The sequence below is a fragment of the Rana temporaria genome, chromosome 5 (genome assembly GCF_905171775.1).
Source record: "Rana temporaria chromosome 5, aRanTem1.1, whole genome shotgun sequence".
In the NCBI taxonomy this organism is placed as follows: domain Eukaryota; kingdom Metazoa; phylum Chordata; class Amphibia; order Anura; family Ranidae; genus Rana; species Rana temporaria.
The window spans coordinates 299854515-299868791 of NC_053493.1; the positions used below are offsets into that span (position 1 = coordinate 299854515).

Genomic DNA, 14277 nt, shown 5'->3' on the forward strand with positions numbered 1-14277 from the left:
ACTCTTTTGCTGGCTGAATTTCCAATCGTGTGTACGGGGCATTACTCCTGCAGAGGGAAGTGTGGTGGATCCGTAATTTAAATACTAGAAAGCCAACTGGTCTAAACAATAGATGGGGCAGACTTATTTCCGAATAACAAATATTTATTGATATTTCTGAACAAAACAAAAAAACATTCTGGGAAACGTCTATAGTCATTTCTATATTATTGGTTTCCTGATGTGGTGTTATCTGGTGTGCACCCTTCATGTGTAACCATTTGATGTTGTTTGGTTTTAATTGTAATTCTGTTCAGTCCTGCCCCTAAATGAGCAATGCTATTTTAATGTTAATCGTGGTAGGAGTAAGGCTATGATGGCCGAAACATGTCAGCATTGATCCTGTGTGTATGATGTCGCCAAATGATGATCATACCAAGGAGATATTGAGTTGCCGGCTTAATTTTTGCTTTGGTTTTGCGAACGACGAAGTGGGGATCCCCTAGCCTGAGGACCGAATCTCAGCAAGTATTTATTTATTTTGCGTTTGTGTGCCCCTAATATAACTTTTTTGTCTTTTTTAATTCTTTTGTTAATAATGGAGCAGCTAAAGCTTTGTACTTGGACTGTTTGATAACCATCTTGTAATACAGGATTTTCTTCCATGTGTGGGGATGTTATCCACCCTAGCAAGTCCTGGAAAGTTTCCCTTTGGCAGACAGAGATTATGGAGTTGTTTAGCCTCAGCTAGAGTGACATCAGGACAGATGTTCCTGATTATTGCAGGGTTTAGCGTGCAGTTTTAGTGTAATGTTAGGCTCGGTTCCTAATTCTGGCTCACAGGTTCACTTTAAAACTACATTTCAGGGCAAAGAAAAAAATGCAAAACTCCATTAAGGTTCTGAATCTTGTAAAGTTCATCTAAAAGCTGTGTGTGTTTTGCACTTACTGGTATGTTGCAGGTAAAAATCATTTTTGTAGCTTGCTGTAACCATGCTGAACTAGTCTAGCTGCGGAACGCACATAGACCTTGCCATAGATGGGTAGGTGGTTCAGAGGTTATAATCAGTTTATATGATGTCCCTTTTTAATTCAATATGACTGCATACCTAAACCTGGCAGTGCCAGTTTCCTACCCCCAAACCTTTTTTCCTTGAATCTATTGTTTGTTTTTGTTTTTCTAGCCCCTCTTTGTTCTGAAGTCTTTTGAGGTTTCAGACAGAGGAAGATGTAGGCGGTAGCTTCTTCCCTGCCCTGGCTGAACACGGAGATTGCTGTTATCTTGCACCATATGACAGTCCTCTTTAAATGAAAAACAAACGTTTTTAAAACACATGGTTGTTATTAAAAAAAAAAAAAACTTTCTGTTTCATTTAGTAGCCAATGACGATTTTCTTTTCCTCCTTAACAGATTTCTGCCTTTTCAGCCATGTCTGCAGTATTTAGATTTTCAAATCTTTATTCTCCTGTACTTGTAATTGAATCACTCGGGGATCTCCAATTCCTATCGCCCAATCCTGTAACATGCAGTTCCGGGTGCCAGGCAGGGTGTTTGACATTTAGCCCTGCTGCAGGCAAGTAGCAGGGTTTAGAGCTGATGGCCAATCTAAGCGGCACTCGGTCCGCTGACTGATCATAGAGGTGGACAAAGACCAGGACTCTTCTGTCTGCCTCTGTGATATAGGAAGCAATGAGCATACATCACTTCCTGTTTCCCCAGCGCCATTTTTAAAAATGGAAAGCATTTGATTACACCGGTCTTGATTTGATCAAATACTTTTAAGGGCAGGGAAGGTATCTGGGGTCTTATTGACTCCGGATCTCTCCATAAAGAGTACCTGCCACTGCCTAGTGCTGTCACAAGGGATGTTTACAGTCTGTGACCGCAATAAAAGTGCTTTAAAAAAGTATTCAAGCGAGTGTGTGTGTGTGTGTGTGTGTATGTATGTATGTGTAATACACATATATATATATATATATATATATATATATATATATATATATATATATATATATATATATATATATATATATATATTCTGCAATGAAGAGCTGATTGGGGAGAAGGGACGCCCCCCCCCCCCCCCTTCACACAGGAACAGAGCTGAGGCTGTCAATCAGCTGGAGCTCCCTCCCCTGGCACCTTTTTTCTCTGACAGGAAAACTTGTCAGAAGTGATTCATGCTGATAAATGAAAGAAGCAGAAGACAGAAATAACACTTGGTGCTCCTAATTGAGACAAGTACACAGTATAGAGGTATATGCTTTGTTCATATTTAATGTCGGAGGTTTACAACCACTTTAATTGTAAGTGCATCTGCACTTCTAGTTTTTTTTTTTTTTTTTTTTTTATTTCCTCTGCAAAGTTCCACAAATACCTGTTGCTCTGCCAGTGAAGTCATCCTAATGCAGCTTCCTGTTTTGGGGTGGCATTTGTGCTGCACTGCTATCTGGGTTAACATTTCTGTATTTATATTTATCATGTAGAATAAAATGATATATAAACCCAACCTGTAAAAATGTTGTGTTTTATGGTACCCTAAATGTAGATCTCAAATGCAGTGTGTTTGCACGCACCAAATCGCATGATACCGCAGTACTATGCAATTTGGTGCAGCATATTTTTTAAAAGTAGTGCATGCACCTTTTACTGCTTTTCTGTGCATTTTTGCAGCACATTCTAACCCAGAACAAGTATGCAGATGATTACTTCTGAATTTGTTCAGACTTACATTGTAGGTAAGGTTGTGCTGTCAAATGATTTGGTAAAGCACCACACGCCCAATACCTACTGTTTGGTTTTTGTTCAAACTTTCCTGATTTGTGTATTTGCTTTGGTCAGTGATCCAATATAAGGACCCAGGACCTAACCTTTTCAGAAGGCATGCAATGACACTCCCCATATTTCCATTAGGAAAGGTTATATTAACCATTTGCCGCCCGCGCTATAGCCAAAAGACAGCCATGGCGCAAGCTTAAATTGCTGGGAGGGCCATAGACGTTCCCGCGCTCCCCCTGGGGCGTACTCTGTGATCGCCGAGTAGATGGGTAACGGGGCAACGTGATCAGCTGATCATGGAAATAAACAGATGCTGGCTGTTGATTCCCCCCCCCCCCCTTCACGCTGTCCGTGTAAGGGGGGGGGGGAGCAGCGACTTTGGTTAGAGGGACATCTGTGCCCTTAGAACCCGAATGTGCTGCAAATCTGTGCCACCTGTCAGTGCTCACCAGTGCTGCCCATCAGTGCAGCAGAAAAAGTACCTGTATAAAAAAATGTGTTTTGGTTTCAGAATTTTCTGCCTTTATCTTTTACAAAAAAAAAAAAAAAAAAAAAAAAAAACCCCAGTGGTGATTAAATACTACCAAAGGAAAGCTCTATCTGTGTGGAAAAAAATATTAAAATGTCATATGGGTACAGTGTTGCATGACCGTGCAATTGTCATTTAAAGTGTGAGGGCTCTGAAAATTGGCCTGAGCATGAAGGGGGGTATAAGTGCCCAGTAAGCAAGAGGTTAACACAGGGGAGTCCGTTGACCAACTCATCCACTTGCTTGCATTGTTTAAAGGAGCTGCAAAGCTATCTGTCATGTAGCATTTTAAAGCAAGGCCTTCAAATGTTGTGAGCCAATATAACCATCTTCATGTATGTATGAGAATTACAAACCTCACAAAGAAACACTATTTAAAACATGTTCATGCATTGATGGGATTATTGCATCATATCATCTCCTTTGGCCTCGTTCACACAGGCGTAAGCCCATGCGGGGGGGGGGGGGGGGCCATCTCCGTCTGCACTGGTGTTGCATGCATCCCCGTGCAGACAGTCCCATTCATGTCAATTGGAATGCAGTAGCTGCTATCCACGTTTTGGGGACCCACACCTACTAGGCTAATGCCACCGATTTGAGATGCGATTTCACATCTCAAATCACATCTCAAATTGTACCAGTGTGAGCCAGGCCTAAGTCTTACTAAATGCTCTCTGTTCTCTTCAACCATAACACCGTAATACAGGATCCATCATCCTAGCAATTAGACTGCTAACTCGACTTTAGTGTTGTTGTTTAACCCAATTTATTTTCTTTTACAGGTATAATGGGCTGCATTAAGAGTAAGGAGGACAAAGGTCCATCAATAAAATACAGGACAGAACCCAAGCCAGATCCTATCAATCAGTTTGGCAATGACCCAACACAAGTTGCACAGTCCCCGGCAATCAAAGGACCCTCTGCTAATTTTAACAGTCATTCCATGACGCCCTTTGGAGGTTCATCTGGAATAACTCCTTTTGGAGGAGCATCTTCTGTCTTTTCACCAGTGCCAGTTCCTTACACAGGAGGGTTGACGGGTAAGCCGATAGTACTCTTAATGAATGTCTTATGGTACTAATCTTGAAGTTCCTAAATTGTTTCTTTCTTTTTGTTATAGATTTAAAAGCACAATGTGAGGTTTGAGATTTCATCCTGTTCCTTCTAGTCCTATATTATAGTATGTACAGGAGTAGATGCAAATCAGAAAAACAGCATTTCCAAAAAAAAAAAAAAAAAATCATGCCTCAGCTTTTTGTTGGTGACCTAGGAGATTGGATGTTTTCCATCTTCTGAGAGAAGCAAACCTCTATATATATATATATATATATATATATATATATATATATATATATATATAATCTTTTTTTTTTTTAATACCATTTTATCAAGATTGTTTACTTTTAGTTACCAGATGTCTGTTCAAACCTTTGCTGAAACCTGCTTTAGTCAAAAGGCTCTTCAGACCGCTTTCTGTTGAGCCACCTCTGCCTGTTGGTTTTTGTGGGCCTGTTGGACTGCCTTTGGGCATCACAATGTATCTGAATACTGAACATGTGTGCCACAATGTGCAATTGAGAAAAAGTATTTTTGACTGACTTATGCCCGGTACAAACGATCCGATTATCGGACGAATGATCGTCCGCTTTTTTTTGTATGCTAATCTCACGTCGAAACTGAGTTTACTAAAGTCACGAAAATTCTCGTACGGCAGAATAAAAAAATCGGAAGTGATGTCATGTGTTGTAATGCATTTGTATTGCATTTTCGAACGACAGCTGTACTGATTATACGGAAATCGGACGATCTGGCATCGTACGAATTTTTTTTTGCATGTCCGCTAAAAAAAACGTATGAACTGTCCTGATCGGCTCTCTGAAGCGCTGTGCTAATGATCCGATTATTGTACGATCGTTTCGAAAGCGGCATTTTCCGTACGATTTTCGGATCGTGTGTACGGGGCATAAGGCTGGCCATACATTATACTGTACAATTTTCTTTTACAACTTTCCTTTTAGATTTACCAAAACCATATAATATAAGGTCAAACCTAAACACTTTGAGTTTGTATGCAATCAGGCAATCAGAACTACATAGTTGAAGGTAAATCTTAAGAAAATTGTATGGTGTATGGCCAACTTTACAGTAAAATCATTTTCTTGGAGTATTATTATTATACAGGATTTATATAGCACCGACAGTTTACGCAGCACTTTACAATGAAAGGGCAGAAAGTACAATTTAATACAGTAGGAATCGAAGAGCCCTTCCCGTAGAGCTTACAATCTAGTAGGGTGGGTCAAGAGATACAAGAGGTAATAATTGTGGGATGGGCTGTGGGAGAAAATAAATGTGCAGTTGTTAGGTGGGGGTCAGATGGGCTTCTCTGAAGAGAGACGTTTTCAGGGATAGTCAGACAAATTGGGGTAGAGTTCCAGAGGGTGGCATATGCTCTGGAGAAGTCTTGGAGGGTGAGCGTTGGATGAGGTGACAAGGAAACTAGAGAGCAGGAGATCTTGGGAGGAACAAAAGAGGATTTGGTTGGTATTTTGAGACTAGGTTAGTGATGTAGCTGGGGGCTGAGTTGTGGGTGGCTTTGTAAGTTCTTGTTTGTATCTTGAATTAGTTGGGTGAGTGGCAACCAGTGGAGGGATTGGCATATAGGGGTATCAGACATTGAGCGGTTGGTAAGATGGATGAGTCTGGCAGCAGCATTCATGACAGACGGAAAGGGGGGATGGCTCATTTAGAGGTAAGCCAATGAGAAGGAAGTTGCAGTAATCGAGGAGGGAGATGACCAGGGACTAAATTGGAAGCTTTGTGGTGCCATTGGTTAGGAAGGGGCGTATCTTGGAGATTTTTGCGGAGGTTGAGGCGGCAAGCTATCGACAGTAATTGGATGTGGGGCCGAAAGGAGAGTTCAGAGTCCAGGACTACACCTAGGACTTTGGCATGGGGGGGAAGAGGTTGACAATTGTGCTGTTGATTTTGACATAGAAATCGGGGGAAAGGGGCACGTAGGGGAGGAAATAATTTGTACATTGGTTTTGGATAGATTTGAGGAAGTAGTTTGGCATCCATGTCGGTGATTCGTGAGGAGACTGATGAAGTGAGCTGAGTAGAGAGATATATGAAAAGTGATTGTCACCGGCTCAAAAATAAGTTCTAAATAATACTATATTGACCTGCTGCAGTGCTGTATAAACCTTCTATGAGGTTTAGGTGAAAAAATTAAAAAGGTGTTGGTACTGCGCTGGTATAATAATGTGATATCAAAAAAAAAAAAAAAAAATTTTTTTTTTTTTTAGTTTACCCAAAAAAAATATTTTTTTTCTATTTGACCCCTATAGTGATATAGTGCTAGATCCAGTACAGTGATGTACGTGATGGGTCACTATAGAAACAGCTCTTGTGAACATATGTACTAGCGTGATGCTATGTGCATATGCTGTGCCATCAAAAATAAATAAATAAATAAATATGGCTACCCCAAATGATGTGCTTGTGAAACAATATTCCAAAGTGCTATAAGTGAGTCTATAAACTATTATGAATATACATGCACAAGTGTGCGAACATATAAATAATGAATAATATTATTAATATATAAAAATAATAATAAGGTGCGTTTGTGCCAAAAATTAGTTTTTCACAATTCATGTGCGTTCATGCTGCAACACGTCCCCAATTATGGGTAAGCGCCAGTTCACAAATTCCAGTCCAAACAGAAAGTGTTGCTGAGTTTAAATCCTGGTGCTATATTTCATGCATACAGGGTGCTGTCACTTCTTCCACCCGACAAAGATAAGTGCTACCACCACCAACTGCTGAAATGCAAACTCACCAGACCCCAGCTGGTAATGTGCCTCAAAAACTTATTCCGTTAAAATTGGTGAGTCCTCTCAGGATGTTCCTCAATGCCTCAAAGAAACCAAGGGGCTCATCATGGTGAAATACGTTTAAAAATATATTTATTTAAAATTCATAATAAAAAACTACTCACGAGAGGTGCTTTAAAACCAGCACCTGGTGTCTTTGGCAGTGTCAGTCTTGTAGACAGCCGCTGACCAGCTTATCGTACGGGTGCGTTCCTGGCTCCTGCTGTACCTGTGGTCTCACTGGTTAAAATTACACTCCCCCTTGTGCTGTCCACATAGCTTCAAGCTTTTTTAAGGAGATCTGTTTTTGTGGAGTGCTGGTGGGGAAATCAAGACTGAAGGAGATCAAGAAGTTTCTTCTCGGTCAGATGGTCGCTCAGTCGGTTGTATGAGTCGCTCAGACGTTGAAGGAGTTTGGAGGAAAAGGAGTAGGTTGTTAAAGGGGTGGTTCCCCCTAAAACAAATTTCTAACAATACATTCGGAAGACTGCTTACACTGCGGGTAGGCTGGCTTTTTTTTTTTTTTTCGTACATACCTCGATCATATCGCATATCGCCGTTTCATCCCTCGGCTTCCGGATACGAGTCTTGCTGGACCTAGTTGATTGACGTTCCTCCGACGGGCGCATACTGCGCGTCACGACTTTCCGACAGAAGCCAAACGTCATTGCGCAGGCGCCGTATAGAGTCGGCTCTATACGGCGCCTGCGCAGCGACGTTCGGCTTCTTTCGGAAAGTCGTGACGTCAAGTATGCGTCGGTCGGAGGAACGTCAATCAACTAGGAACGCCCACCGCCACAAGACTCATACCCGGAAGTCGAGGGATGAAACGGCGATATCGAGGTATGTACGAAAAAAAAAAAAAAAAGCCAGCCTACCCGCAGTGTAAGCAGTCTTCCGAATGTATTGTTAGAAATGTGTTTTAAGGGGGAACCACCGCTTTAAGATTGATGGGGTCCAGTGAGGGCTTTTTAAGAATGGGGGTGACTAGTGCATGTTTTAAAGCGTTGAGAAAGGTGCCAGAAGAGAGGGAGAGGTTGAAGATTTGAGTTAGAAAGTGTAGAATAGAGCCAGAGGGTGAGCATAGCATTTTCTATGGAGTAGGATCCAGGTGGTTAGGTGGGTGTTACAAAAAAGTTTAGCAACCTTGTCAATAGTGTCAGGGTTGAATAAAGGGAAGTAATGATTGTGTCTAAGTAGATTACAGGACACCCCTTCCCCCCTTTTTCTACACGCCACTCCTACTGTTGCTTGCTAACAAAACTGAGGCATGCTGGGAGTGAGAGTGGTTTGCCAGTATCCAATTTCTGAAGGCAGCCGTATAACAGTGTACATGAATTCTTATACTGTGCCCCATTAAGGATTTTATGAAATCTTTTTTTTTCTTCTGTCTGCTGAGCGGTTTACTTTATGATCTGCGTGAAACCTGTTTCTGTTGCGGACAGAGATCATATATACATTTTAGATAATGAATAAATGATCATTTTAGGGGATAAATAAGATAATGCCATGTACCATGAAGTACTGGTCTGTATCTGATATTATTCAGAAGTTCAGTAGTACACTGATTTACATCTCTTGGCTCCGTCTTCTAATTAAAGTATATCAGAATTTCCTGAACAGTTGTGAATTGTGGGAATTAACTGCACTTGGCTCAGCAAACAATGCTTAGAAAAAGCGAGACGTATGTGGCATGGACAGTTTTGTGATTTGAGGAATAGCTGGCTGCAACATTCTGCTTGGATATTTAAGATTATTAGCAGTAGAAGAATGAAAATGGACAGAGGATGATTAAAATATGAGAGTTGATATTGCTGATTTGGTAGGTTTCTTGTTATTGGGCTGATTCTGGCTCCACTACGTAAATGAGTCACTATCCTGAAACCTGTACACATGAAGGAAGTTCCGTTACTAGACTTAAAGTGGTTGTAAAATCTAAACATGTTTTACCCGAATGCATTCCTTGCATTAAGGTAAAAAAAATGTAGGCGTCGGAGTTTCGCCCCCGAACCCCCCTTTACTTACCTGAGCCCTTATTCGATCCAGCACCGTGCTCGTCTGCAGATCTTTTCTCGCCTCTTCCTGGGTCTCGCTGGCTTTGCTGGGGCATCGGGAGCCATTGGCTTCCAGTGCTGTCAATCAAAGCCAGTGACGAGGGAGCCCAGTCCCTCCTTTTTCAATGGACGCAGCAAAGGGACTCGGGTGCGAACATGCAAGAGTGCCCCCATGTGAAGCGGCTTCCTATGGGGTCACTGGCCAGAATGGAAGGGGCCAGGAGCGCCAACGGGGGACTCAAAAAGAGGAGGTTCCCGGACACTCAGCGATTTAATTGCACAGGGTAGGCAAGTATAGACATGTTTTGTTATTTAAAAATTGTTTTTCTTTTTACAACCCCTGCATCATGCAAACAACTGTTTGCATGATGATCCCCAGAAACTTGGACTTTAAAAAAAAAAAAACAGCAATGACTGTTTTTGCCCTCAAATTTTTCATTAGATTTGTTTATCTTTATACCCAGTGTCTAGGTAGAGCTATTTGTTAAAACAGAGCCCAGGTAAGTATTGTGGACTTTAGTTCTAACAGTCCATTGCCAGTACTGACACCTTCCTGGATCTTCCGTGTGATGATCTTTTGGCTTTCTTGATTTTTGGTATGCATGTGCAGGAATTCCGTAATCCCGACGCACAGCTAGCCTGCCTGCTAGAAATTTTTTAACCAAGTTTGAACTTGGTTCTGCTTTAATGTACAGTACATTTTTTTTTTTTTTTTTTTAGAGCACAGAACCAGGGTGGTATGTTGGTATAGGCTTCTACCATGTTTGGGTATAGTTTGCATATGACAGTGATGAGGAAGGTAAATTACCTCCATCACTTATAGAACCTGATGTGAGAGAACCAGTTAGTTAAAGCTATGTTGATGTATAAAACATATTTGTAGGATGGATCCATTATGAGAAAACCATTCTATTTTGTACCAAGTGTATACTGTTAACCTATATACTCTTCAATGTGACCTAGTTAATTCTCCCCCCCCCCCCCTCTCTCTCTCTCTCTCTCCCCGGAATGTTGGATAGCGGGCTTTAAAATTTTCCGCACTCAGCAGTCTGTCAGATTTTCCAATCGTGTGTACAAACGCATTACCAGAAGGTGCCCAAAGGGTGGTGCTAAAGAGCTGAAAAACCACATAGTACGTCACCACATCGTGTTTGTTGGCCGGCAATTGTGTGCCGTTTCTATGCAAGTAACAATAGCCCGACACCTTGGTCTGCGGAAAATCTGATCGGGTTTACGAGACTTTAGGCTTGTACTCGTGCAAATGCTCCCGATGCCTAATCCGATACCTGGACACTCGGGAACAATCGGTGTGGCGGTTATAAGTTATAATCGCTGATCTCCCTGTGTGGCTTTCAATAAAGCAGCTCCTCCTACTCCCCCCCCCCCCCCCCGCGGCTTTCAGCTACTTTATTGAAAGCGACACAGGGAGATTATAACTTCCCCCGCCACTGCACCGATTGTCCCTGAGTGTCCCCTGTGCGCTCCTCCCATCCCCCCTCTGTGCGCCACTCCCAGGCCCTGCCCTCCCTGTTCCAGGTCTTTCAAGATGGAGAGCAGATGAAGGAGTCGGTAAACGTGTAATTTAACGGTTCCTTCTATGAATGAAAAGAGTTGGTGATCACTAACTGTCCATTCCTAACTGAGCATCGTAAACTGTTTTTTACGATGTCTCCGTTTTATGAATGGCGAGGAGCCGCTGTCTCCTGTCCATTCATCTTCAGTGCGGCTGAAGCTGCTGAGATAGGGACTTAGGAATCTGTGTCCTACGTCCCTTTCCATGTCTCAAGGGGGAGATGTCAGGGGTCTGTTTAGACCCCTGACATCTCACCAATGTCCCCCCCAACAGGGTTGAATTAAAATAATTTGTAATAAGTATTCTAAGGTAACATTTTAAGAATTGACTGACTGTCCACTCCCCCTTGCCACTGTCACATGACATTAAAAACAGTATTGGTTATTGTACTCCTGTCTTAAAGTGGTATGGGGATGACCCTAGTCTGTGTTTTTTATATACATTTATTTTTTTTGACATTTTTTTTGTAGGTGGTGTTACCGTTTTTGTTGCCTTATACGATTATGAAGCTAGGACATCAGAAGATCTCTCTTTCAGAAAGGGTGAAAGATTCCAAATAATTAATAACACGTAAGTTGCAATCGAATTCTCAGCCAGTTTATCTTGTATACTTGGTTGAACGTTCAGCAGTGTGGCTTACTTTGTATTGTAAATATATTGGGATGTGTGCAGGTCTTTTTCCTGTATGTTCTGCCTAAAAATAAAACTTTAGTATGTGATAACGGGTAAACTAGAATTTTAATTATTGCAAGATCCACTATCCTAGAATTGTTAGTTTGGCTGGGATTAATGGCATTGTTTTTCTGATTCAGACAAGCCACACCTTAAAACATCAATCATACACCACATGGGAAATCACGGTTACTCTGAATGTATCATAGCATGACATAAAGCGAAGCAGTGGCTAGTCAATATCGATCTCTGCTAAAATGGCCTTAATGCTACTGCTACCGTATCTTTTTGAGTTAGTATAAAATGACGTTATTCCTTGACAATGTATTAAACCTAAGATTTATCTAGAGTCGATGCAAGCTGTGCAGCGTGATAGTAAACAGGAAAAGAAGCAGGAAAAGGGAATTTAAAGAGGACATTTTCAAACCCCTAAAATAAGTATGCTTGGTTAATACTTCTAACCTTCATGACATTTTCAAAGGCACAAATGTGAGAGGCTAGAACTGGACATAACCTCTACTTACCCACTTTGACAATGTAGAGGCGTAGTAGAGAAAATTCCACATGCTCAAGCATTAGAAATTACTTTGGATACTCTTCCTGTGCTATTTTAGAGCAAGTAGATGGTGGAATGTTTCTGCACAGATATTCTATACTGGTGATGATTTCAGAGTGGGCATGGATATAAATATTTCTATTTCAGTTCTTACTTACTATACCCACTTAGTATCTATGGCAGCATCAAAGCTCTTCCACTTCTAGCAAATATCCGTCTTAAACTAGTAGTAGATTTCTCATTTTAAAAGTAAACCCTTCTCAAAGGGAATTATGAGCCCATCATTGCTGTCCTTTGGTGCTAGTTGTGTGGCTGTTATACTGACATTCTCGCTTTCTTTTACTTTCAAAGTATTTTAGTTTCAAGAAATAATATAAAGACACTAAATCGCAATACAGCTTAGTGTAATCAACATACCTCCCGGAGAGATATAAAAAAAAAAAAGGATAATCAACAACCAATAGGCGAATATAAACGGAAGAACAGGTAAAAATAAAAAGAGGATAAAAAAAGAAAAAGGGGAAAAAATTAACATCAGAGATACAAGAATATTGGTTAGGGTAGCTTAAGCATTAAATAAGAGGCTAGACAATGCCTAAGAGGCCCCTGAAATGCTAGCCATATGAGGAACGGATATCCCTATCTCTCCGGCACCCCTATAGGGATCATGCTGCGCCCGAAGAGAGGACCTCCAATCCCCCCACATGAACTTAAATTATAGTCTTTCTAGACTCTATTAAGTAACAGAAAAATATCCAATATAACAACTGTAATTCTCCAAAAATATTGCTTAAAAATATAATAAAACTAAAGGATAAACCTGTAAATAGGATCCCTAAACTCCGGGAGTCTCCGGGAGACTTATAAAAGAGTACTAATAGAAAAAAAAGGTAACAAAAAGGAAGAAAAAGAGAGAGATGGAAAGAGCAAGAGTTACATGCCTATCTCCATAAAGATGAGTCTAGAACAGTGTTTCTCAACTCCAGTCCTCAAGGCGCCCCAACAGGTCATGTTTTCAGTCTTTCTATTATTTTGCATAGGTGATTTGATCAATTGCATTGCCTTTGTAATTACCACAGCCGTTTCATCTGAGGGAAATCCTAAAAACATGACCTGTTGGGGCGCCTTGAGGACTGAGTTAAACACTGGCCTAGAAAGAATGTAGATGCGTCTCAACTAAGTAATATTCCAATATAATTAGCCCATGGTTCCCATATTTTTCCAAATTTCACGGTGGTGTTATTTCGAATACTGGCCAGTTTCTCTTGTCATTATCCACAAGACTTTCCGAATTACATCAGAAAGAAAGGGTTTTGTTTTTTTTCCATGCCTTGGCAACAGTTATTTTTGCCCCTGTAAGGATAAAATGAATAAGGATTTGTGTAAACTTGGGTATATGGGTGTTTAGGAGAGCAACACACGGAGACCTGGGAGCCTGGCACCCAGTTACTCTGAAGATCAAGCTAAAGACTTTTTTTTTCCAAAAGGAACGGATCCTCGGGCAATCCCACCAGATGTGGTCCATCGAACCTGAAAGATGGCACCCTCTAAAGCAAGAAGGATCTGGCTTTCTTTATGACTTCATATCGTAAAAATAAAAACTTCTTCTTTACCTGTTCTGGGTTGGTTACTCCAAGTAAAGCTTGGGTATACACGTACCGAAGATCGGTCCGTTCTGCTGGAAGCGGACAAATGTTGGCACATGTGTACCCACCTGTCTGTTCAACAGACCAGCTTCTGTCAAACCACCTGCTGAAAGACCAGCATTCAATCAGCTTGCTTCCACTGGCTGTAGCTCTGATCTGCGTATTCTGACGGGGAGAAGAGTCCTTGCTGTCAGAATACAAAAGCACAGCGGAGGAAAAAGTCCTGCATCTACATGCATGAATGTGGAGATTTGTCTTTTTTTTTTTTTTTGCATGCGGTCTGGGCAAAGATCACATGGTCTTTGATCACCAGAATGAAAAGGGTGAGTTTTGGCTTTGATCGAAGAGACTGCCAAAATAAAATTGTGCTTCTGTTTTTTTGTATTATGAAGAACATTTAATTTATTTGTAAATGATTTTCCTTTGCAGGGAAGGAGACTGGTGGGAAGCAAGATCTATAGCCACTGGAAAAACCGGTTATATTCCCAGTAACTATGTTGCCCCTGCGGACTCCATACAGGCTGAAGAGTAAGATTGTACTGCTTACATTTTTAGTAGATAAGTGAGCCAGAATATTAATACAGACATTAAACTCGCACATCTTCTGGAGA

The 14277-nt window shown here is 41.1% G+C and overlaps 1 protein-coding gene across 1 annotated transcript in view; it reads left to right on the forward strand.

The window, feature by feature from the left end:
- Nucleotides 1–14277, forward strand: part of YES1 (YES proto-oncogene 1, Src family tyrosine kinase) — an 89723-nt gene that overhangs the window by 54416 nt on the left and 21030 nt on the right. The window contains exons 2-4 of the mRNA XM_040354036.1: nt 4070–4327; nt 11263–11362; nt 14096–14194. Of these exons, the coding sequence (XP_040209970.1) occupies nt 4075–4327; nt 11263–11362; nt 14096–14194 (452 nt within the window). The 5' untranslated portion in view covers nt 4070–4074. The remainder of the gene's footprint in view (nt 1–4069; nt 4328–11262; nt 11363–14095; nt 14195–14277) is intronic.